Genomic DNA, 26,474 nt, shown 5'->3' with positions numbered 1-26,474 from the left:
AAGTGCCTTTAATTCAAATTAATTGTTATACCAGAGTGGCATATTTGGAATAATGTGTTTTGAACTCCTTCAAATATATACCATAGAATAAGAACTCTATGTAGTTCATTCTGTATGGTGGTCCCAATGGTGTGGCAATGGATAATGATGCTATGGACACAGCTAAAAGCTATAAAGTTTCTTCTATAGCAAAGCACACAAATACTTAGAGAAACAGTTTGTTACATGAAGCAGGATACCACACATATTTCCAAACAGAGGTTCCCAAATTTCTTTGCTGGGATTATACCATCAGCATGGATCAAGGTGTAGGACTAAGGAATTTCCTGCAAAATAGAATTTTCACTGTTCAAACCAGGAAAGCCCCAGGCAATATGAGGCAATTGGTCAGCCTAATGGAGGAATGTACTTTGCTATACTTGCATCCTTTGCTAAACTTACTGCCAAATCAGGAATCGTAGCGCATGCCTATAATCCCAGCACTCGGGAGGCTGAGGCAGGAGGGTTGCCACAAATTCAAGGTCAGCCTGGGCTCCATAGTGATTTCAGGGCCAGCCTGAACTACAAAGCATGATCCTGTTTCAAAAAACAAAACAAAAAAACTAATAAACTTACTGCCCACCTGATCATTGAGGAGATATTGGCCATACATCTACCTGCTTAAGAGAAGCAAGTGAAAACAATCCTACCCATTCCTGTTTACTGTGAGACTACATAAAGTGAAGGTCAGTTTCTTAGGAGTGTTATTTAGTAGGCCTGGTATTCAAATAATCTGGGATCCACTCCTGAATTAAATAATAAGCTTAAGAATAATTATATGCAAAAACTACAAGTACTGTACAGTGGGATTCAGATATTAACTTTTGGTACTGACATTGCAGAACTGATGTATCCCTGGGCAGGAGGAAATAAGGGTCATGCCTCTACCTAGAATTTCTTTTTCAGGATCTCTGCTGTTCTTACTGAGTAGTGGTCCACTTTGAGATGGTCACCTCCTTATGGGATTGTTTCATATCAGTCACACATTCATTCAAACTGACATGAATCTGAGATTAAATTTGGAAAAGAAAGCCTTCATAAATTATACCCAAAGATTGTGTTTTTCTTTTAATATAGTCTCCTAAATCTGGAATGTGCATGTTTCCCCACAGTGGTATTTATCTGAATTGCTTTCTACTCTGTCTCTAGCTCATCTGTATTTCACATTTTTTGTTTGTTTCGTTTTGCTCATTTTGTTTTTCATGTGCTTTGAGCTGTGTCAGGGAAGAACACAAGAAAAGAGAATGACAGTTTTGGGGTGATGTTAGAGGCAGCAATCTGCTGTGAGTATACATGAGGAAACACTGGTGAGAAATGAGAGGATTTTATGCCAAAGAAATGGGAAGGAACTGAATGAACTGTTCTCTAAGTTGGTGTGTTTCTCCCTAGGAGGTCTCCAACTGTAAGAAACATAAATCTAGTCACTGCCTGATTAACAAATCCTAACTGTATTACTTTACCAGTGTTGCCATAACAAAGTACCACAGATTGGATTGTTTAAATAGCAGAAATTTAACTTTAATAGTTCTGTAGACAAAGTGCCAGCTGGATTGGTTTCTATTGAAGGTCTTTCTCCTTTGTTTGTAGATAGCTGTATTCTCCCTGTGTCTTTACATAATTTTCCCTCTGTATATATTGAAATGTCCTCTTCTTATAAGGACATTAATCACATTAGGGCCTATCCCTAATGGCCCCATCATAATTTACTTCTTTAAATATCTTATGTCTAAATATAGTCACATTCTATACTAATAAGGGTTTTACCTTCAATATATGAATTTCGGGGGAAATTTACCTTACTTAGCCCATAACATTATCTAAGTCATGCTTTATCAATAGGGGCAAAATTGTGTGTTTTAATCTTTTTCAGTGCATATTAAATTGAGATTTTTGTTTTATTCATTTTTATTGGTGTATGTTTGCAGTACATCATAGCTACTTTATTTTGAGGAATTGGTAAAGAAATATAGTATATCTTGATTGTTTTTGGTTCCTTCATCTCCCTTCTCTACCCTCCCTTCCCTATCTCCAACTGACTTTTTGTTTCCTATCCTCACTCTTTTAACTCATTTGTTTTATGTTTCTCATGTAAGAGAAACCATGTGATACTTAATTTTCTGTGTTTTATTTGTTTAGCAAAGTTTTGAAAATTCAAAAGAGATAAAGTATGTCATTGCTTAATTAGGTATATAATTAACAATAATTGTTTTCATTTGTTTTTTGCAGTGTTGGGGATCAAACCCAGCACCTTCCACTGAGCTATAACCCTAACCCTAAATAATTTTTAAAGTTTCCTTTCTGAAGCTAAAAAGCTAATTTTCTACCCAAAGGCCATGTGTCACACTATTTCTTCAATAATAGATAACAAATATAATCTGTGTGCTTCAAAATTCAGTATTCTTTGTTTGAAGACTCCTTATAAATGACCAAGGCTTACAAATACAGTTTGGAAGTTAATGTCTAAAATATTTCCAAATATAGTTTGGACATTGTTCTTATACCACCCTGTATACAATCTTTATCTTATAACAACCTGTATCAACTGTCCAGTATATCTACAATTAAATAAGTGTGAAATCTCAATGGCCTAGAGCAGCAGACTCTTAAAATTAGCTACCAATCTATAAAATGAGTCAGTTTACTATGTTCTCAACTTTGAGTCAGAAAGGATGGAAGCAAATAGTTCTTAGAAGTGAGCCCAATAAAAAGAGTGTACTGATAAATTTTTCTGCCCCCTTGGCACAGTTGCTCTGCCTATATCAGATGTGATCAACAGGTCTCATAAAATCATGCTCCAAATCACTCCCTTCTGCATCAAAACAGGCAAGTCATATATTTTTTTGGATATTGAGGCCTGACATTTTTTTGCCCCATATCCAAAAATGTCAATTAGCATATTTTCTCCCAGTATCAGACGTTACAGAAATAATATATATTTTTGAAGGTACTTATTTTTTTCATGAATTGTGTGTTTATTTGCACAACATGCTTAGTAAATGTGCCTAAGGTATAATAGGCTACAGGCACTCATCTTTCAATGACCAAGTTTTGTTCCTGCAATGAGATCATTGAATGAATTTATCACTAAATAAGTTGTATATAGTATATATATTACAATATTTAGGACAAAGAAATGGTCAAAGGAAACTCCAACTTGATTTTGCTTTTATTTGTATAACTCTTACATGCAATATTGTAATATATAACATAAAACTATAATGCTGTACTATACAGCACAATCACCAAAAAGTACAGTACTGTATAAACAAGGTATACTGTACAAAAAAAGACATTGGGGCTCTATCCACAAGATGTACACAAACATATAAAAAGATGGGTCATAAGGCTGACTGGTGGGTCATAAGTTTGAACGGTCGTTAAATAGGTAGATTGCTAAGTGAGGAATATCTGTAATTACTCCAGATCATCTAGTTCAATAGTTCTCAAACTTTAGCTAGCATCAGAATTATTTATAGGGCTTATTAAAACACAGATTGATAGATCCTAACTCCATAATTTCTGGTACAGTAAGTCTGGGTGAGGTTCAAAAAGTTTATATTTCTAACAAGTTCTCAAGTGATGCTGATATTGTGGGTCTAATGATCACACTTGCAGGGTCACTGATCTCATTGGGTTTTACCTTTCTAAAGATGTGTGTTAACTGAGAAGATTGTTTTAGCCTATAAAAAAAACTGTCTTGGCTACTAGGGACCCCTGCAGAGGATCCCAATCTCCTGCTCAGTGCTACGACACAAGGCAAGAAGAAAGACTCAGAGTCAAAGTGAAATGGGAAACTGGTATGGTCAGAGCTGAGTAAGCAGCAAAGACTCTAAATCGCCAGAAGCAACAATATTTATTGGTTACACAATCGTTTGTTAAATTGGGATGAGGGGGCTATGAGTGGTTGCTAGGGAAAAGTTTGCTGACATAGGCAAGGCTTGTAAAAGAATGAGCAACGCATTCTTGCATTGGGAACAGAAGAGACTAGGTATAGATTGTGGTTAACAATTAACCTACCTTTTCAGTAAAGAAGATTTCAATTCTGGGAACAGAGTTTGGGTACAAGACACTCTGACCTCGGCTGTTGTGTTATCCCAGATCAGAGCACCTCAGCTTCATGGGCTTGGATGTGGCCATTGGCAGGGGGATAATTGCTAATCTGTGCACCACCACAATGCCCCTATGAGTCACATAGGCTTCAGTCAGATTCACTTTTTAAAATGAGCCAATTGTTAGGTTGACTCTGTACAGCCTGCACTGCTTATAGCCTATTTGGGGCATAATCAACAAGGTGGTCTCCCACAATTAGCCAATTTCTAGGGTTTTGAAGAATTCATTACACAAAATATTCAAGTTCAGTATGTGCACTGGATCCTTATAACCCATTGAGATAGCTACTACTATGGTACCTATTTCACAAGTGAAAAAATGTGGAAAATTGGATTTGAAACTAGATAGGGTCCAGAATGTGAGTTCTTAACCACTTATATAACTCTTTCCCTGGGGAACACAGAACTTAATTGTGCTCTTTGAATTTATTATCATGAATAATGGCAATTATATGGCTGAGGCAGCTAAGAGAACCAAATATTTAGAAAAGTTCTTTGGCTGTGCTGTAAATATCCCTCTTTTGATCTCAAAAGCAGTTGAACAATAGTACAATAGTTTATGACTCATCTGCATGGATACAAGCCTAATGGGCCTCTTATATAATATATTCTAAATTTGCCTAGATGATATTAATGAGGAAAATGAACTAATAACTTCAAAGTTATGTGTCATTGAAATATGCCAAAAACATTCTCCATTTAAAGCAAATTTCTATTCTTTAGTGGCAAATTACTAAAACAGAACTTTTTAAAGCAAAACATGTTAATTATAAGAACCAGAAATCAATCTGAGCTAATATAGCTGAAAATGAAATGTTCATGAAAAGGGCTTTAGGAAGATAGTAGAATAGAGAATCAGGAAGCATCAAGACTTTTTTTTTTTTTTGTAGTCAAGGCTGGCCTCGAACTCATAGTGATCCTCCTTCCTCGGCCTCCCAAGTATGGGATCACAGGCATGAGCTATCATGCCCAGCTTCTCTTCTTTCTCCCTGTCTCTCTTTCTCCCCGCTTCCCTATCTACTCCCTGTTTCCCTCCCTTTCTTTCTCCCTCTTTTCCCTTCTTCCCTTCTCTTTTCCTCTTTCCCCTCCCCCCATTTCTCTCTCCAGATATTCTCTGTATCTTCACTTCACATGGAACAGTCTGACCACTCAGTAACTCTTAAATTTACATATAAAAGGGTGGTGGTAAAGTTGGGTGTAGTGACATGCACCTGGAATCCTAGTGACTTGAGAGGCCGAGGCTACAGGATTAAGAGTTCAAGGCCAACCTGACAACATAGTGAGACTATCAGAAAACAAAGTGGCAGAATATGCTTACCCTTTGGCATTAGGGTTACTCTAAACCAAAAGCACTTTAAAAATAGCAGGTAAAAGAAGGACAGTCTAATTTCCCTTTTATTCCTGAAAATAAGAGAAAAACACCCATGTGGAAGATGACTTTCCTATACTAGGAAAAGGAAATTCTTCAGTGAGGAAACTTAGCTCAGAGAATTCTATACAAATAGACTTTGTGTAATAATTATCTTCCTTTTAGCCTCCCTGAATAATTTAGTTACTTTTTCAAAACTACTTCTTTGTTAAAACTGATACAAAAAGCATGTAGATTTTGCCATTTCTTTGGGCCTTCATTTTCTTATAAGGGCCCCAAGTCACATAAAACTTATATTAGACTTTTATGCTTTTTTCCCCATTAGTCTATCTTATGTCAATTTAATTCTTAGATCCCCTGAATACTCTAAAAGGGCAAAGATAAAGTTTTGCCTTCTCCTCCCCAACATATTTACAAGTCTAGCCTCAATTAGAGATCAATTGTCCATTCCTGAATCCTAATTCTCAATTCATAGTGAGAGAATCTGGATGGCCTTGCTTAGTTTAAGTATCCTCTCTCGGTCCCATCATTTATCCTATGGAAGTAGAGTCATACTATATCGTGGAACAGGAAAGAAAATCATTGTGAACAAGGCTAATATTTTATCAGAAACTCATCCAGAGCTTGATCATTTTTTTCTACCCAGTACACTTTCTATTTCTCCTAATTAGAAGTAGATTAAGAATGTAATGTTCCTGATCTAGCAAACTGACAAAAATTCAGATAACAGTACACACTGATGGTGAGGCTCAGGGGAAATAGCCACTCGGTGGGTGTGCCAGAGGCCATAGATTCCACATAAAACTTTCAATTAAAAAGTAAACCTACCAGCCGGGGATTTAGCTCAGTGGCGCTGCACCTGCCTTGCAAGTGCAAGGTCCTGAGTTTGATCCCTGGTACCGGAAAAAAAAAAGTATACATACCTACCAGTCTCACTTCTGATGGATTGCTATTCAACAGGATCAAGAGAAATGGCCCAACAGCATAGATGTTTTTAGCCTCTATGATACTAGATGATAGGATTTTTTTGTCCCAGGGGTGGTAGAAACAAATGGGGCTAAATGTTGTAAGCAGTCACACTCCTGCTAAGGCAAAGCTTTATTGGAAGGGTAGTGAGGGACTTTGGATGAATTGGGGCTCCACCTGAAGGGAGTCAGTAGTTGGTTGAGAGAGTGACCAAGCTGCTGCTCTCAAAACAAAAAGAACAGTAGATCTTTATTGATTGTTAGTATGGGCTAAGGCCTAGTGATTCCCCTTGGCCTGGGGCATAATTCCAAAGGATGTTTCTTTTAGTGATAGACTTGGCCCACCAGGTCATCGTGGTCAACTTGTACTAGAGGCTGTTGAATTCTTATATATTTGGCACTATCATCCCGTGCAAACCAGCATTGTGGTTGTTCCCATGATAGTGCTGAAGGATTTCAGGGGCTTGAGCTTTTTGCATATTCTGCCAACATTGAAGATGAAGCCTTGTGGGAATCTGAGCCCCATCGTTGCATGGCAAGAATCATCTTCCAATGGAGCCATGAGGGACTTTTGGCTTGGGTTACCTCTTAGTCATCACTGGCATGCCATTGACTCTCCTTGGAACAGAAGGCACACTGAATGATCTTCAGGTGCTGTCTCCAGCAGGTCCTAAACTTCTGGGAGGGTTTTCTCCTAGTTTCACCTCAATAGGACTAGACAAAGAAAGCCAAAAACGGCCTTTTTAGCCAATTGTTTATCCTGGTTGGCCTCTTGTGCCCTTCTCTATTGTTGAATATCTTGAAAACCACACTGGTGAAAAAGGCTTGGTCTACCTGTTCCAATTTTTTTAATTTTTTTCATAATGTCTAGGACTAATTGTTTATCTTGATACTCATACATAAAGGTCTTCTCTTTTTCTTGTTTCTTGTAATAGAGAGATCTAAACATAAAATGGTGTTGAAACTATTGGAGCCATTGAGAGACCTTTTTTCTTAGCTGTCAACAACATTTTGAGGCCAAGCAGCATTGTAAAAGAAGATAAATTCCTTTTACTTTAGGTTATTTAAGTTTCATTTTTCCCAGTTAGCAGACACAGTAGAAGGAAATCATCTGGAATGCTATTGGTGTTTCTCATATCTGAGACCTCGGTAAATTTGGTGTGCCATAATGAGTAGTCATGGGGAAGGGTTTAAAGCCCAAGATCAAGTACTTAGGTAAATATTGTGATACTCTTTTCCCTGTGCACTTTAAGTGTGAATTTTTTACAGCAAAGGAATGGAAGGCTCCACACTAGGAATTGATGTACTATGGGGTATGTAGTCAGGGTAGACATATTAGCAAGTAACATAAATTAAAGTACAGGGTGGGACAGGGTGTTCAGGAACCTAAATTGGAAATTTAGACTTGCTACAGTCAATTATCCCATTTTTTCCCCTATCAGACATCTCTGCATGCTCAAATGAAGAGTCTCTGTTTTCAACAAATGTGGACCCCAAGTCCCTAGGAAGTAACCTAGTCATATTATTATAACCAACACATCAGAGATGTTATCTACTGTAAAGCTAGCGGGAAACTAATATAGTATTGCCCAGCTATATGATCTCCAAAATTAGTGATTTTTAGGTTGACTAAAAGCAAATGAAGTTAGAGGGCTTATTTAGATTTTTTTACTTGGTAACAATTTCTCACTTCATGCAAACATTCTGCTTTTATGGTTTTATGATGGTCTTATGATCTTTATAAAGAACACAAGGAGGCCAGGGATTTAGCTCAGTGGTTCCACCGCCTGCCTCACAAGCACAAGGACCCTAGTTCAATCCCTGGTACAAAAAAAAAAAAAAAAAAAAAAAAAAGAACACAATGTAGGGAAATAACGTGCCATGCTACAGAGAGTAATAGTTTCCTGTACCCTGGAGTTTATTTTGCTGTTCCAGCCTTCTGTCCCAGCATAGTCACACCATGATAGACCCTGTCAACTACAATTAAAAAAAAAAAGACAAAGGATACCTTATTGCAGTATCAGAGAGCAAAAATCCACTCAGAATTCCCATTCTTTACACTCCAATAATTAAATGTAGTCAGTCTTGGAATACACATGTCCTTATATGCCATGTACCAATTTTTTAAAACTTCATTTAATTATTAGAATTTTTAATATACAGGCAACATTTTAGGACTGCTGCTATTCCATAATGTGAAAAAAACCTGCCCTATATAATGCTAATATAACCTATAGGGAAAATTATTCCATAAATATCTATCTAGTCCCATTGGTGCATGGTGTTGGGGACGGCACTAATCACCTTTCTCCACAGCACAGCCTATATAGAATGACAGTTGCATGAAAATTCTTTAAGTGATAAGCAAATGATGTGGAAACATTTTTCAATCAAAATACCTTGTGTACATTGACTGAACTCTTGGGAAAATACAAATGAAGACTGTGGTTTTAAGTCATTATTTATCCTTTTCCCCCTTGTAGTACATCTCTTCATTGGTTGCAGACCTTAAAAGTGAAATTTTTGAGGAACTCCTTAAGCACCTTTGCCACTGTGCCAATGAATTCCGGGAGATCATAAAAACTGACATGCAGAGACAGATGTTTGAGGAACTTTTCCTACATTGTGACCATGGGAAGGTACAACTCTTAAAGCATTGCTTCTTGCATTGTTTGTTGTGAAAGATTCGTTTGTAGGTTGTTATTGATGGTGATGTTTTAAATTTCCAGTGTGTTGTGAATAGATACGCAGTGATATGAAGGGACATACAAAATATAATCCACATTTTAAACTATTAAATTTAAATCTGACTTATTAGATAGTTTCTCAAATTCCTATAAACTTTTCTAAAAGTTATTCTCAATTTTCATACCTTTCTTATTACAGACTGCCACTAGTCTGTAGATCATACCTTCCCATCACTAAGACAGTGAGAATTTAAAATTGTCTTTGTTTTCTGTCTTTGTTGGTGGCCTCCTATGTAAAAAAGGTGCTAAAAATAAAACATCTATTACTTTTATTATGCTTGTTCTTAAAAATAAGAAGAGTTTATATCAAAAAGTATTTCTAAGGATGAGGTTTAGGAAAATACTTGTGTGCCAGGATACAAAATAGACTTAAAAATAGGCACAAATTATACTGAAGTATACTTTTTATGGATGTTTTATTTATTTACTTTAACCCTATGTTCCAAAAAGGATTCAAGAAGGCTCACAAAAATAGAAAAAAGAGAAAAAGAAAAAAGAAAAAAGAAAAAAATTCAGGAGCAAAGAAAAGAGAATACTGAATGAAGTTATAATTTAGCCCCAGAGATCTAAATATTTGTTATAGGATATATGCAAGTTTGGTTATAAGCTTCCCTGATAGTGAATGGGGGAAAAAATGAACAAACACACTACTGATATTGTTTATAAAATAAATACAAATTGGTACTAAGAATTAGGAAACTTTGAGATTCAGAGTACATACAACCTAGAGGTAGTCATTAAAGGGATCTTGCGTGATAACTGAACATCTTTTATGTACAGGTAATAAATGAATCAATGACTTTTTCAGAGTTTCTTATAATCCCTTAAGTGTAGGCAAATGATACCAGTCCTGGCTGTAATTCAGAAAAAGTAATTCCCAAAGGAACTGATATATGCAATCTAGATTCTTAGATATCTGCTTACTTGGCTTCATTCAGGAATATATTTTATAAAATCTAAGATTCCCATGTGTATTTCAACAATCTCATGAACATTGCTTGCTTAAACAGAATTTGTCATAAATATCGTGTGATAGAGGGATCAAGATATTACTGATAAAATGCCTGGAGAACAACCATTCTCTATTGTTCAATTTAACACCAACCCAAAGCATAATGGTATAATATTTAGAGGAAAGAATAGAGGTTTGCAATTTTGTGCTCTTCGTTTTTCTTCTCTTCATTAAAAAGGAAGTTATATGTCAATCTTTGATACATAGAATCTATAATAAAGAAGTTTTAAAAATTGATTTTATTGGTATACTTTGATATACATAATGATCACATTCATCATAGGAAATTTGTACCTCTACAACATACATCTTTTTTTTCCAATTCTCCTTCTCTCCTTTCAACCCTTCTTCCTCTATACATTTACAAAAGCTTTGTTTCTATTTTTCCCTTCTATTCTTTTTTTCCTTTTCCCTTCCTTCCCTTCCCTCCTCCCTTTTTCCCTTGCACATTTGACTATTGTCTTCCTTCTTCCCAGTATCTGTTCTCCGTTTTGGTCTTTATTTAAGCTTTGGGTTAACCACACAAGATAAACAATGTGATATTTAAACATGTGTACACAATAATTCCATGAAGACCCTGGACTTGCAGGAATTATCAGACATTAACTCCAAGTTAACAATAATCTGTAGAATCTCAAAACACCCCAGGGGACTACTGGTTAAAGTTAGGATTTATACTGTCAGGCCAATAAATCTTGTTGGCTTAGCTATGGTTATTCTGGTTTCTGATTGTTTAATTGAAAGAGACACATTCAGCAACTAGCAGAATCCTCCCATTTGTTCTCCAGATTGGGGGCCAAGGATTATTTTGGAAGGAAGGACCCAAGTAGAACTAAACATTCTGTTTTTCAGAATAGTAAAAGACAAACAAATAGATTTTTTTAATTCCATAAAGATTAGGTCTACAAATATATAAAGGATACAAAAGAAGTAACCGTACAAGACTTGTATCTCATTCTCCTATTTTGTATAATATACATATATCTCAAAGAATCTTTGACTCTGATTACAGTGGTGCTTCTAGGTATAGAATCCTTATTGGACCAGCTTGATGTAGCTCTCTCATTAACAACTATTGCTCTGACATGCACTATTATTATAACTATTAATTAACATAACTTGGCTTTGATGTTGGAATAGACAAATCAATAAATGGGACACAGTTCAGGACCTGGCACCAAATCCAAGAGCAGGTAGTTTAGTGTATGACACAGGTAGCAATATAAATCAATGAGAAAGGACTATTCAAGAAACAATATTTGAAAAATTGGCTTTCATACTGGGAAAAAATATAAAATTAGGCTCTAACTTCACTAATGAGGAAAAATTAGTTCTATATAATCTGAAACATAGATGTAGAAAACACTTTTAAAAGTTTTAGAAACAAATACAGCACATACATTTTGAGCTCAACATGAGTGATTATTTTCTAAAGAATACTCTAAATAAGCACAATCCATAGAGGACATGATTGATATATTTGACTACTTCAAAATTAAAAACATATGATTAAACTCACCAAAAGCTAAACAAAGAGATAAGAAAAACTTGCAAGATACATAATAGAATGACCATTATCAAAATTTTATAAATTGGCTGGGGATTTAGCTCAGTGGTTCTGCTGCCTGCCTTATAAGCACAAGGGCCCGAGTTCAATCCCCAGTACAAAAAAATATATATATAAATTAATAAGAAATAGACAACTCTAAAGAATGGGAAAAAGACATGAAAATGCCATTCACAGAAGAAAGCCAAATACAAAATAAACGTATCAAAATATATTTAGTCTCACTGATGGAAGAAAGGTAGATTAAAATAAGAAACCATTTTTTGACTATCACATTGGACAAAGTATAAACTCTAACAATATCAAGTATTGGTATGGATATGGAGAGATGTTATATACTCAGTATTTGTAAGAATGTAAATTGGTGTGGGCAATTTAAGGAGCAATTTGTCAATAACTACTAAAATTGAAAATGTATATATAAAATGATTTGTAATTTCACTTGTGGTAGGGCCCCTCCTGATGTGTCAGGGTGGGAACTTTTTACAGTATAGTGATATCAACCTCTGTGCATGCACATATACTTCTGATGTTACTCTGTAATATAAATCATATATGACCATACATTAGAATATTAATGTATACCCAACCAGAATGTAAAATGTTAGTATATGCCCATATGAGGGAGACAAAGACACAAGAATTGTATAAAAGTGTGCATCTACACCAGGTTCAGCATTCAGCCTTTGGATATGAATCCACTGAGTCAGTGCTGGCAAGAATAAAGCTGCTTCCTGGGAAAAGGTCCCAGTGTCCATTTCTCTATACAGAAATCCCACAGCACACTTACTTACCTTAGAGAAATGTCTGCAAATGTACAAGAGGAGATATAAATAAAGATATCCAGTGCAATATTATTTTAGTATCAAAATACTGGAAATAACCTAAATCCCCATGAATACACAAATATTAAGAAATTAATAGTATTTTCACATTATGCAATGCCATATAGCCATTAAAAGAAATTATATATTTTTTTCATGCTGTCCTGGGGATTGAATCCAGGGCTTTTGCATTGAGCTCCACCCCATCCCTCTTTTCTATTTTTTAATTTTGGGATGTGGTCTTGCCAAGTCATGACTCAGTCTTATGATCCTCTTTCCTCAGCCACCCTGAGTTCAGGGATTATAGGCATGTACCACCACACCACAACTGGCTTGGAGATTTTATTTGTATGATTATGGTGGTGATGGTAGTGCTGGTGATGGTAATGATAAAAGCTTCAGAAAGCCATGTTCTGTCTAAATAAAAATCTTAAATCTCCTGTAACTACTAATTATAACCTTGTTGCTTAGGTAGGGATTTTGGATCGGCAGAGGACATTGGCCTTGCTGGAAGAGTTCTATGACCAAAGTTCACAAATGCTTAGGGCTTTACTCCGAAACCCAAGACAATGTAAGTAATATTCAGAGAGAGATGCATCCTTGAAATGGAATGTCCAATTCTCTAATATGATTATTCTACCTCTCATTGAATTCCTTCACATAACTTTTTGAGTTATGATGATTATGACTATATCTACTTGTTCATTCCTTCAGAAAATTAACTCTTCATCATACCTAGATGCATTTTTCATCACAATGTAATACTCAAAACCATCATGTCACAATTTTAAATTAATTTAAATGAAGAGAGGTTTTAGTGACAATTTTAATGTTTAAAAATTAGTTGATAATGGTTATTCCATTTTTAATGCTCAACTTATAATTCTAAGATTTCTAAGAAAAGTATTTACTTCTCCCAAGTATTTTTACTTGTACTTATATGATAAGATTCCTTTCTATTTTTCTTCAAAAATAAATAGAACTACTGCTTTTATTCTTTTAAAAAAGAGAAGGGAGGGCAGAGGTAAGGGGAAAAAAATGAGAATCAAGACTTGCCATGTAAAGGTACATGATCCCAACAATGAATGTAACTGTACTGTATCCCTAAATGTACCAATAAACTCAATAAAAATAAATAAATAAATAAATAAATAAATAAATAAATAAATAAATAAATAAATAAATAAAAGAGAAAGATGGGCTGGGGATTTAGCTTGGTGGTTCTGGCACCTGCCTTGCAAACACAAGGACCTGAGTTCGATCCCCAGTACCAAAAGAAAAAAAAAAAGAGAGAGAGAGAGAAAGGCTTTTAATCAATGGATTTTCTAAACAATATTTTATTTTTGTGTGAAGATTTATTACTTGTATATTTTTAAATATGTGGATAGTGTACATAGAATATTCCTAAAATTTATGGGAATCACAATTTTATAGCTTAACTACTATCTGTTTTGAAGATCAGGGGGACAGTCTGTGGCATGAGTCCTACTCTGTGTAGTCTTGGATACCAGGGTTTTGTTGTTATTTAGGAGTATGGGGGATGGAACCTAGGACTTCCCACTCACTAGGCAAGTACTCTACCACTGAGCTATACCTCTAGCTGTTTAACGATGGCATTCAAATTAATGTTGAACAATCTTTCCCTAAGATTCTTTTTTTAATCATGGGGATTGAACCCAGGGTCTCACACATCCTAAGCTACACCCCAACCTCTTTTCCTAGGTTCCTTTTTTTTGGTACCAGGGATCGAACTCAGGACTTGTGCTTGTGAGGCAGATGGTGGAACCACTGAGCTAAATTCCCAGCTCTCTAGATTTCTGAACCAGGTGTCCACATGACTTGTGGAAGAACTGAGTAATAAAGAAGCAGAGAGGGAAAAAGAAGGTAGAGAAAGTAAATATTGGAAAACATAACTCCATGAAATGGTGTCATGAATAGATACTTGCTCTTATTTCATATTGCAGATATTGATTTGAGATGGAAAAACATGTCCCTTTTCCCATCTCTATGCTATGCTTATTATGAGATGGCCACAAAGTTAGTGGACAAATTTTTTTTGCCTTGTCAGTATAAGCAACACTCCAAATAGCAAAAAAAAAGAATTATGTTCATTTCCAAAGCTACACCTTTTTGGAAGGAACACCTAATTACAAGTCATGAATATTTTTAAAATGTTCTTTAAGTATCCTTTTGCTTTTTATAAGGTTGCAGCACAAAGTAACTGATATTTTTTAAAGTAATAGGACTTTATTAAAAATTATTGTTGGGTTAGGGATTTAGTTCAGTGATTCTCAGCTACCTTTATATTTTTAAAATGTTCTTTAAGTATCCTTTTGCTTTTTATAAGGTTGCAGCACAAAGTAACTGATATTTTTTAAAGTAATAGGACTTTATTAAAAATTATTGTTGGGTTAGGGATTTAGTTCAGTGATTCTGCCAGCTACCTTGCAAGCACAAGGTCCCAAATTTAATCCCAGGTAACAACAACAACAACAAAAAAATCATTGTGCTCAGTGATTTTTTACACTAATTTAATAACTTTGATTCTGCTATGTAAGATCAATTGCTTAAGTAAATTAAATGTTTGTTTTCTGCCTTAGGGCCATTCATTGAGTTTGAAGAGATAGATATGATCGAGTTCTGGGGAGACATGGATAATCAGAAACACATTTATGAAGACTTTGATAAAGTGCTATTAAAGATGAATGCATTACTTTCTGAGAAACATGAAAATAAAGCCCAAAATAATTTATTAGAAAATCAAAAAGATCAACCACGACATGATGAACAGAAAACATCAACAGCACAACCACATCCACCAAAACTGCAGAGGGGAAAGACTGCAGATCTAGGATCACAAATAATTTTAAATGAAGAAGTCAGAGAACCAAGTACAGAGCAAAAATTGTACAGAGAAGCAGTGATAGAACAGGGAGTCATCATGGAGTCAATTCTAGAACAAGGATCAAGTAGAGAATTAGAAGTAGAACAAAGACCTCAGAGAGGGTCAACTGCAGAGCAAGGGTCACACAAAGTATCAAGTACAGAACAAAGATCACACAGAGGGTCAACTGCAGAGCGAGGGTCTCCCAGAGAGTCAATGATGGAGCAAGAACCACATAGAGAGTCAACTGCAGAGCAAGGGTCACGCAGAGACTCAATGATAGAACAAAGATCACACAGAGGGTCAACTGCAGAGCGAGGGTCTCGCAGAGAGTCAATGATGGAGCAAGAACCACATAGAGAGTCAACTGCAGAGCAAGGGTCATACAAAGCATCAACTGCAGAACAAAAATCTCACAGAGGGTCAACTGCAGAGCAAGGGTCACGCAGAGACTCAATGATAGAACAAAGATCACACAGAGGGTCAACTGCAGAGCAAGGGTCACGCAGAGAGTCAATGATAGACCCACACAAAGAGTCAGAACAAAAACTACAAAGAGAGACAACTTCAAAACAACAGGACAGAGACTCAACTTCACAATCAGAAAAAGGTAGAGTCTTCAAAAAAAATCAACCAAACCTTGGGAGGCTACTCTCTCTAAGTACTTTAAAATCCCTTCACAAAAAGAGTTTGCGGGGGCAAACATATGAGGAAATATTCATGGGTTTTGAGCTGCAAGAGAAAGTTCCCACATCAAGTAGAAAAGATCATTTTCAGATAGTAATTCAGTTCTCCTCTCCCTGTTTTGTGGAGTAGTTTTGAAAGTCTTTTCAGAAAATACTCATTAAAATTGAAATCTTTTTTAGCATATCACATCACACAAACCTCAGATAGATTTTGCTACTCAACATCAGAAGACTTGAAACCTCAATTAAATGCAAACCAAAATGTCTCTATTATGAGTTTATCTAGAATTTCAATTGTAGTAGAAGCTTATTAATAATGGGGAAATCTAGTAATGTTCAATGTACATGTGTTTTGAAAAGTCAGAGAAAGGCCTTTTACTTTAAATATAGTGTCTGACATTAGAAACCATTTTTAAAATTTTCTTTTACTTCAACTGTGAAATGGGCCCTGTTTTTTTCAATTAGTTCAAGGATATAGATCAGTGGAATAGATTGGAAGCTACAGAAACAATTCCAAATGTACCCAGCTTCCTCATCTTTGACAAAGGAGCCAACCATCCTCAGTGCAGGAAAGATAGCCTCCTCAATAAACTGTGCTGGAAAAACTGGATTCCAACCTGCCAAAGATTAAAATTAGACCCCTATCTTTCATCATGCACTAAACTAAAATCAAAGTGGATTAAAGATCTGAATATTAAAACAGAAACACTAGGCTTGCTGGAAGAAAAGTTAGGTAGAATTCTCGAAGACATTGGCATAGGAAAAGACTTTATGAACAAATCTTCAGTAGCATGGGAACTAGCACAAGGAATCAACAACTGGAATCTCATCTTAAAAAGCTTCTGCACTGCAAGAGAAACCACCAACAGAGCTAAGAGACAACCTACAATGTGGGAAAAAATTTTACCAGCTGTTCCTCAGACAAAGGTCTACAATCTAGAATATATAAAGAACTCAAAAAAATCAGACCCCCAAATATAAAGACCCAATTCAAAAATGTGCGTCTGAAATGAGTACACATTTCTCTGACAAACAAGTGAAAGCAGCAAATAAATATATGAAAAAAAATGTTCAGTATCACTGGTCATTTGAGAGATGCAAATGAAAACAATACTGAGATTCCACCTCACCCCAGAAAGAATAGCTGCTATCAAGAAATCAGCCAATAGTGGGCATGGTGATGCATGCCTGTAATCCTAGCACTTGGGAGGCTGAGGCAGGAGGATCGCTGTGAGTTTGAGACCAGCCTGGACTACATAGTGAGTTCCAGGTCAGCCTCGACTATATAGTGAGACCCTGTCTCAAAAACAAACAAACAAACAAACAAAAAAGATAATCAAAGAAATCAACCAATAACAAATGTTGATGGGGTTGTGGAGAGAAAGGAACCCTTCTCCATTGTTGGTGGGAGGGCAGACTGGTGCAACCACTGTGGAAATCAATATGGAGATACCTCAAAAGACTAGGATTGGAGGTTCCATTTGACCCAGCTATCCTTCTGCTGGGTATCTTTCCAAAGGAATAAAAAGAATCATACCACAGTGATATATGTGCACCCATGTTTATAGTGGCTTGGAAACACCCCAATTGCCCATAGACTGGAGACTGGATAAAGAAGATGTGGTTTTTCTATAAAATGGAGTACTATGCAGCCATATTCTAGAAGAGTTTCTGAAAGTCAAATTTCAGACAAAACACTACATTTCAAATATTTATTCATATCTCATTTGTCAGAATTTGGGTATATGCATAGTGATGCCTTGCTGTGAGAGAGGCTGGGAAATGTAGTCCTCTTTTTGTGTGACCAAATGGGAATACAGCAAATAGTTTTTGCCACAGACCTGTTCTCAACAATCAACATTATTATTGTGGTCATTTATGATACAATACATATGGGGGGTTTTTGGTCTTCTATAGGTAAGGTATTTCTCTTGTTCATTATTAGGATACCTCACAGAACATATAATGTTCAATTCATAAGCATTTTATTTTGTGCCTTTTAGAAATGGCAAGAAAAAATGTTCAGAAAGACAAATCCTGTGAACCCAAGTCTCCCCAAATAGAAGGAAAGTCATGGTCAGGTAATTCTTCATTTAATCTTCCTTTCATTCTATACCCTAGAACAGAAACATTGGGAAAGTGAAGTTAAATTGGCTATAGTATAAAATGTGCTTTTTATAGGTGAATTTTTGTCTTGTAACTGGAGGATGAAGTGTGTCAAATTTGAAGATGAGGAACAAGCAAACTTAATCTATGGTAACTCCAGGTTCACAGGTACATATTAACAATAAAACTATGAAACATAGATGGAAGTACAATAAATGGCATTAATTTTACCATGATACCACATGATAAAGACTGGGTTTTGCTAAGACAAAATGAAATCTTTGTTATTTTGTCTCTGAGAGTTGACAGATCTAAATATATACAAGACGGATATTTTTGGTGGTGGTACCATATTGGTAGTGACATGTACTAATGATGAATGTTCTTCTACTTTAAAAGGTATAGCACTAGTATACTTTTTTGGGGGACAGGGTCTTTCTATGCAGTTCATATTGGTCTTGAACTTATTATTTAGCCCAGGCTGATCTCAAACTCACAGCGATCCTCCTGGTGCAGTTTCCTGAGTACTGAGATTATAGGTGTGAGCCACCATGCCTGGTTTAGTATATATATATATATTTTTTTTTTAATTTAAGATCTTTATTTTTTTTTCATTGAGTTTATTGGTACATTTTAGGCATACAGTACAGTTACATTCATTTTTGGGATCTTGTACCTTTACATGACAGGTCTTAGTTTTCATTTTTTCCCCTTGTCCCCGCCCTCCCTTCACCCCCTCCTCCCCTCCCCAGTTACAAACACTTTATTTCCATTTTTTCATTTTCTCATATTTTTTTCTTTTCCCTTATTACCTTTCCCCTGCTCTTCCCACTTTCCTCACACCTTTAGCCCTTTTCTTCCTATTTCACATTGTCAATTATATCATTAGGATCTTATGTACTATTGTAGTTTTTCACACCAGAGAAACTTCAGCATTTACACGTGTGACTTATTTATTTCACTTAGGAGTATATCCTCAATATGTATCCATTTTCCTATGAATGAATCTAATTTCTCATTCTTTATGGCTGAGTAGTATTCCATTTTATAAAACTTTCCAAAAGAATTAAAAGAATCATATCACAGTGATATATGCATACCTATGTTTATAGCAGCACAGTTTGTAATAGCTAAAACTTGGAAACAGCCCATTTGCCCATCCTTTGGAGACTGGATAAAGATGTGGTTTTTCTTTTTTTTGTTTTGTTTTTTTGAGACAGAGTTTCACTATGTAGTTGAGACTGACCTGGAACTCACTATGCAGCCCAGGCTGGTCTTTAACTCACAGTGATCCTGAAGATGTGGTTTTTCTATAAAATGGTTTAGTATATTTTTTAAAAAACATTACATGACCTTAAAATTGCTTTGAAGGTATGATCCAAGCATACAAAGGAAATCAGATATTAGATTAGAACTCAATAATAATCACTCCAGCTATTTCTCTTCCTAGTAGGTTCACATCTAACCATGTGAGACAATTGAGAATGTGTCTTGTTTTTGAAGACTTATAAAGTAAGGTCTATCCAACAGAGAAAAGAGCAGCATTTAGTTTTCAGTTAAACCATGTATTTAACTATAGTTGTTCCAAATACTACTCAAATTTTACTAAAATTCTATTTTATAATTTTCCCTTTCATGTCAACGAGTAGTAGAACTAATTATATCATGGTTATTTTCTTCTTATTTGAAAATTTTTTTCATTTCAGCCTGGGTCAAATAACAAACTTTTAGCAATGCATGAGGACCTGGGTTTTATCCTTATCACTACAAAAGTAAATAAAATACCCAGACAATAAACTTCATATGTTTACAATATTCTGGTGACAATATATAGCATTGGTCAAGCTTTGCTCTATTTTCCTTTCTTATCCATACAATATTGGGGGAACCAGGGCTTTGCACATGCGAGAGCTCTGCCATTGAGCTACATCCCTGAACTTTTGTATTTTTTAAAATTTTCAAACAGAACCTCATTAAGTTGCCCACGCTACCCTCAAGCTTGCAATCCTCCTGAGTAGCTAGGATTATACGCATATACCACTGAGCCGAGCCTGCCTTGCTATTTTTAAAAAAATGCATGCAGGGGCTGGGGATTTAGCTCGGTGGTGCCTCTGCCTGCCTCGCAAGCTGAAGGACCTGAGTTCGATCCCCAATACCTAAGTAAATAAATAAATAAGCAAACAAATAAATAATTGCACGGGTAATCATTTTTAAGTTACATCAAATCTGATGTAGGAGACATAAAGGCATGAATGAGTGAATCAATGAGTAAATCAATCATAAGTAAGTGGACTGACATTTTAGGGAATGTGCTTCACGTTGTAACACTAAGCTTCAAGACAAATGCATTAACCCACACTCTCAGGAGGAGTGTTGCCTAATTTAAGCAACTAAGAAGTCCAGAGTATAGCTGTCTTCAGGCACAACAGGATTGTCTTAGTTACTTTTCTTACTGCTAAGATGAAATACCCAAACCTAGAGTTAAAGAGATAAAGGTTTATTTCAGTACACAGTTTGTAGAGGTTTCAGAACATAATTGGCTGGCTCCAAGGCAGGGCAGCATGGCAAAAGGGCATCACAGAGAAAAAACAGTCCATAGCAAGGCAAGCAGAAGGCAGCAGGCAGTAGCAGCCAACTTTCCATCCCCTCTCCCTTTATATTCCATCTAGGCTATAAGCCTGTTGATTGGTGTCACCCACACTCATGATGGGGCTTCCATTATCCACACTCAGAACTATGTTAATTTCAATCTGTGGACAAATTTTGTATCGCACACCCTTAATCCCAGTATCACATGCCCCAGACCCAGCCAGCTCCGAAAAGCCTGATCTACGAGAGCATGAAGCTTTGAGCAACATCTAGATACAAGCCATAATAAGGCATAACATAAAAAGATCCAACAGTAGTAGGGCACACTCTCTTCCTCCCAGCTCTGTTCTTTTCTGTCACTTTCAATTTTAGGCAGTTTTCTCCATCTTGTGACCAAAAATGATCACGACAGGATCTCTTAGCTTACATACTACTAGTCCAGCAATCAGAGAATCAAAAAGAATAATTCTCCCCTAAGAGTTCTCTTAAAAGTTCTGGAGCTAATATTCATTGGCCTATCATAGGTTACATTGCTGTTGTACATGAATTATTGGCTAAACCTGTAGCGCACATCTATGGAGCAAGGATGAAGTGGCTTCATACCACCTATTTCCTCTCAACTAACAATAGAGGAAAGATATTTTCCCAAAGGAAAAAGATAGATGCTACCCTCATGAAGGAAGCATATATCCCTGACAGGCAAAAATAGTAGATGTTGGGGCTGTTGGTCTAGCTCAGTGGTCATGCTTTGCATGCTCAAGGCCCAAAATCCAATCCCTAGCACCAGAACAAAACACATCAAAACAACAGCAGGTGTCTATTACAATAGGTACTCATTTGTTTTCTCTAATATTATAATTGTTCCTTTTACTGCTTTGCATCTGTTTTTTGCTTCACAGAATTACACTCAATTATCAGAAATATTCAGTCTTACAAAGAAGTAAAAAGTAGGAGTGCCTTCAATGGAATTTCCTTTGATCTGCTCCAGTTTGTGCAACTCCTAGAAACATTTGTTGGTGAAGATGCCCCCTTAAGTGCCAGTGAGACCCTCACCTCTTTTTTTAAGAGGGGCTATGTTGAAACAAAAGAAGAGAAAATGAATGCCTTTGAACAGGTGGGTAATATTTGTCAGTGAAACAGGTAAGGTCACTAATTAAGTCATTCTCTCAACCTCAGTTGCTCCTAATGTGGCTCTTCTTTTTAAAATGCACAACCAAATTTATCACTTTATTTCAACAGGCACAACCATTAAATATCTTGTTTTATTGGCAAATATTCAAAGGTCACACTCCAGAGAACTCACTTCCCTAGTGATAACATGATTGTTGCTGGTAGGAGGTGCTTTATCATACAGCTTTGTTTTCCCTCTGAAGTTTAAGTGGATATGTGCATTACAAGGATGTATGTGTCTGATGTGTGAGTGTATTTACAAATGAAAATAAACATGGTTATGATTATGGCTTGATTATGTATTTTTATTTACAGACACCCAGATAGCACATATTTCCCTATAATATTTTTTTTATAATATTTTCTTGGGTGATAGATAAATTCATACGCATTAACTTATACAAACAACTAATCCTCTCACATATGAAATGAGAATTAGTTTCATCATGCTTATTCAGTAATTGTATCAATATTATGAGTCTTCTCAAGCTAATATTCTAGGGTTGATATCTTTTTTGCCTCCTCAACTGCAGGTTCACCCACTTAGCCAAAAGGTCCATATTTATTTTCTTTTTGCAACTAAGTCTATCTAGATATTAATTCAGTTGCAATCTAATTAATAGAATTCATCTAGTGAAAATTCTAAAAGGTAAATAAAATCTATGTCAAGTTCAGTCAATGCGAAATACAAAAAAGAAATTTTTTAGGAAAATCGCTTTTCATTGTTTGAACACTGTCATTCATTCCCTTTTAGTACAAAACACATCCCCTAAAAAACCAGGGAGAGCACCTCATGTGTTTATCACATTTTTTATTAATGAGGGAGGGATTGAAAAGGAATTCTTAAGAAAGTTAATTCCCAGGCCAGAGATTTAGCTCGGGGCACCGTGCCTGCCTCTCAAGTGCAAAGTCCTGAAGTTCCATCCCTGAAGTTCAAAAAAAAAAAAAGAAGAAGAAGAAGGTTAGTACCCTTCCCAGTCTAATGCATTTTAGTCCAGTGCAGACAATTCCTGGTTTGGTTTGGTTTTGATTTTTGGATTTGATCTAGAAGTGAAACAAGGAAATGACATTTATAAGGGGTTAAATTTTTCACTGAATTTTTTATTAAAGTCATGGTTAACCCCAAAGTAAAGTCATTTTTATAAAATATACCAGGCTGTTAAAAAGTAAGCACAGGATGCCAGTTGCCAGTTAGCATAATGGACATCATGACTCCTGTGCTTTGTTATCCTGTTTCTATCCTAGGTTAGACAAAATGCTTTCAGAATCCGACAGGGACTTCTCTTAAAAGCCCTCTTTCAGAAGTGGGACGGTGATGGCTCAGGCTTTCTGGATCTGGAGGAAGTTGATAAACTCTTATACACATACAAGGATGGAATGGAAAAAAAATCTATGAAGAAAGGTAAAATATAAGAATGCTCCTTTTTAAGTTGTGGTAACAACTTGGCTTCAAGTTTCCCACTACTATGACACATATATAGTTAAAAAAAATATTGATTATACTAACACTATCAGATATCACTTTATATGAGTAATATGATTTCATGCTAATAATATGGCTATAGTTTTTAAAATGTAAAATAGCCAGGTGTGGTGGCACACACCTGTAATCCCAGCACTTGGGAGGCTGAGGAAGGAGAATTGCTGCAAGATCCAAGCCAGCCTGGGATACACAGTGAGTTAAAGACCAGCCTGAACTACAGAGTGAGACCCTGTCTCAAAAAAATCAAAATAAAATAAAATGAAAATAACAACTGTTGGCAGGGAGAAGGGAAGATCAGTTACTACTGTACTTCGATTTTCTTCAACCCAATCACCATGTTACACAAATAGCAAGCTGCCATAGAAAAAAAATAAGGTTTCTACATCCAGCACCAGTTATCTGCAGTTCTTCACCTCCAGCCCTATAAACACTATAACCCTACCCAAAGAACATAAGGGAACAAAGAAACCCTACCTGATGAATTAGCTAGGACCACTATGTTGTTCAGGCTGAGCTATTCCTGTGTGGTATTTTCCTCCTATTTCTGGTGTTTCATCTAACCATAAAGATTTTAGGTCTAAAAAGTATGCACTTAAGGAGTATCTACACATATTTGTTTATAAAATTCTGACTAAATCTTTCTTTATTCTTTTTCCAAACACATAAACTCTTCCAAGTTTTTAAATCCCCCATAATTAGCTCCCTCACAGTCACTCCTATCTCCTCAATGTCTCCCTTTCCCAAATAAGCCTTTGGTTCTTCCATATCTTACCTGCCTTATTGTCCTATCAACAAGTTCCAACAACCACATAGTTTTCCACAATCACAAAGTAAACACCCTTTCTCCCATATCTTAGCCTAGTTCCCACAAAATAGCCCCTAAAAACTATCAATACTAACTCTTCAACTTAAATAAAAGTACTCCAATAAAATCAGAACCTTACATGCAACTTCTCACCTACCGCTATTCACCCCTTAAAACCTCGCTCTTAGTGTCTAACACTCCTCACCCAAATACCTACCATTCTCCCAACCCCACCTCACCTACCTCATTGCAGAGCAATTACAAATAATAAACTGTCACGTGTGCATAGAGAATAGACAAAGCTGGCGTGTAACTGCAAGGACTATCACATAGAAATGTAAGATTGAATCTGTGGATGCTACTATAACCAGAAGGAATTCATCAAAACATAGGGAGAGAGTCAAAATCACTTAAAGTAAATAACAGATGGACAAAAATACTAGCACTGGACATACAAAGCTTAAGGTTATTCATGGGGAGGCAACATCCCACTAAAAATCTCCATATAAGCCACAAATTCTGCTTACTTCTCTAGTCCCCAACCTGTAGTAACCCCCAAAAAAAGAGTGGAGAAAAGAGGAGCCATGTATATTTTTAATTAGATATATGGATAGACAGACAGACAGACCACATTTAAGTGCATATTTGCTGAGTTTTGGTAAACACTTGATTTGTATACTCCGTGCCTTGATCAAAATACAGAGCAACAGGGCCAGGAATGTATCTCAGTGGCACAGCATCTGCCTGGCAAGTGTGAGGTCCTGAGTTTGATTTCTGGTACCATTAAAAAAAAATACAGGGCTAGGGATTTAGCTCAGTGGTTCCAGCACCTGCCTCACAAGCACAAGGGCCCTAGTTCAATAACCAGTACCAAAAAAAAAAAAAAAACGAGCAACAATGACAGCCATTCTTCTGAGTTTTTTTCCCATCATAGATTAGACTGAATTAAATTATTCTTTTATATAAGATTTCTTTAGCCAGCATATTTTTCCTTGAGGTTTTTTTGTTTTTTGTTTTTGCTACCAGGGAATTGTTTTTGCTACTCAGGACCTTGAGCTTTTGCAGCACCAGTGAACAACAACCCCAGCGCCTTTCTTGAGATTCTTACATGTTGTTGCATGTGTCAGTAGTTTGCTTCTTTTTGTTGATAAGTAGCATTCCACTGTCCTAATGTATTAATGTGCCAAAGTTTGCTTATTAATTCCCTAATTGATGGACACTTGGGCTATTCCTAGATCTTATTATGAGTAAAGCTAATCTGAACAATCTTGTACAAATCTTTTTGTGGATAAATGTATTCATTTATTATTTTAAAATATCTAGGAGAATAATTTCTGGGCCACAAGATGGACATTTTAGTTTTATAATAAACTATCAGTTTATTCTGTCCTTTTAACACATTTCCAGTGTTCATTGAGCACTTCCTTGCTTCTTATTGCTACTACAATAAGATCTTCCAGGTTCATCTGATATTCTCCCTGTTTAAACCCTGTAATATTTTATTGGAGAGTAGTATTTAGAAGCCACGATCAGGGCTGCCCATGTTCATATTGCCTACAACTCTCTGCTCGCAGGTTTCTCAGTGGACAGAGTTAGTGAATTTATATGTGCGTACCTGTCCGTGTATGTATAAAACATTTACATCTGTACATTTTCTCCCGTCTGTTAATGTTAAAAACCATGAGTTCACACTAGTATTTGCAAATCCAATCCAAAACAACAGGATCCATTCTAGTTTTCTTCCTTTCCATTTTTGGAATTCCCTTCTTTCTAACTCATGATATCCTAAATATATTTATCTGTTTGATCAATAAATCCATTAATTCTATATGGAACAAATTTCCCATCACTTCTGTTACCCTGTCTCTCACACTGATGTTTTTACTACACTCATGTTCTAACACCCTGCACGAAATGCCCTTTGTGCATGACTGCTCTCCACACTCTGCTTGAGCCTTGACATCCTACACCAGATCACCCCTCCAAGTGGATGCTCTTCATATATTCCCTAGGCACTGACACTGTGCCAAGGTAGGTTTTCATGTTAAGGCCCTCTTCAGTCTACTTAGGCTGTCGTCCTCTATGCTGAGCTGACTGTACGGAAGTCTTCCTTCATTTA

At 36.1% G+C, this 26,474-nt stretch overlaps 1 protein-coding gene across 12 annotated transcripts in view; it reads left to right on the top strand.

Annotated features, from left to right (window-relative positions):
* Efcab5 (EF-hand calcium binding domain 5) overlaps nucleotides 1-26,474 on the top strand; it is a 128,083-nt gene that overhangs the window by 61,801 nt on the left and 39,808 nt on the right. For 11 of the 12 annotated variants that reach the window (XM_010642228.1, XM_010642232.3, XM_033762867.1 and 8 more), the window contains 7 exons: nucleotides 8,966-9,121; nucleotides 13,104-13,203; nucleotides 15,233-16,126; nucleotides 18,206-18,283; nucleotides 18,384-18,476; nucleotides 21,797-22,011; nucleotides 23,313-23,469. In XM_010642228.1, coding sequence (XP_010640530.1) covers nucleotides 8,966-9,121; nucleotides 13,104-13,203; nucleotides 15,233-16,126; nucleotides 18,206-18,283; nucleotides 18,384-18,476; nucleotides 21,797-22,011; nucleotides 23,313-23,469 — 1,693 coding nt within the window. The remainder of the gene's footprint in view (nucleotides 1-8,965; nucleotides 9,122-13,103; nucleotides 13,204-15,232; nucleotides 16,127-18,205; nucleotides 18,284-18,383; nucleotides 18,477-21,796; nucleotides 22,012-23,312; nucleotides 23,470-26,474) is intronic. The other variant, XM_010642231.3, reaches the window with a different exon arrangement.

This window comes from Fukomys damarensis, unplaced genomic scaffold, assembly GCF_012274545.1.
Source record: "Fukomys damarensis isolate Sample0158 unplaced genomic scaffold, DMR_v1.0_HiC HiC_scaffold_13, whole genome shotgun sequence".
Lineage (NCBI taxonomy): Eukaryota > Metazoa > Chordata > Mammalia > Rodentia > Bathyergidae > Fukomys > Fukomys damarensis.
This window is presented reverse-complemented; position numbering and strand designations above follow the sequence as displayed.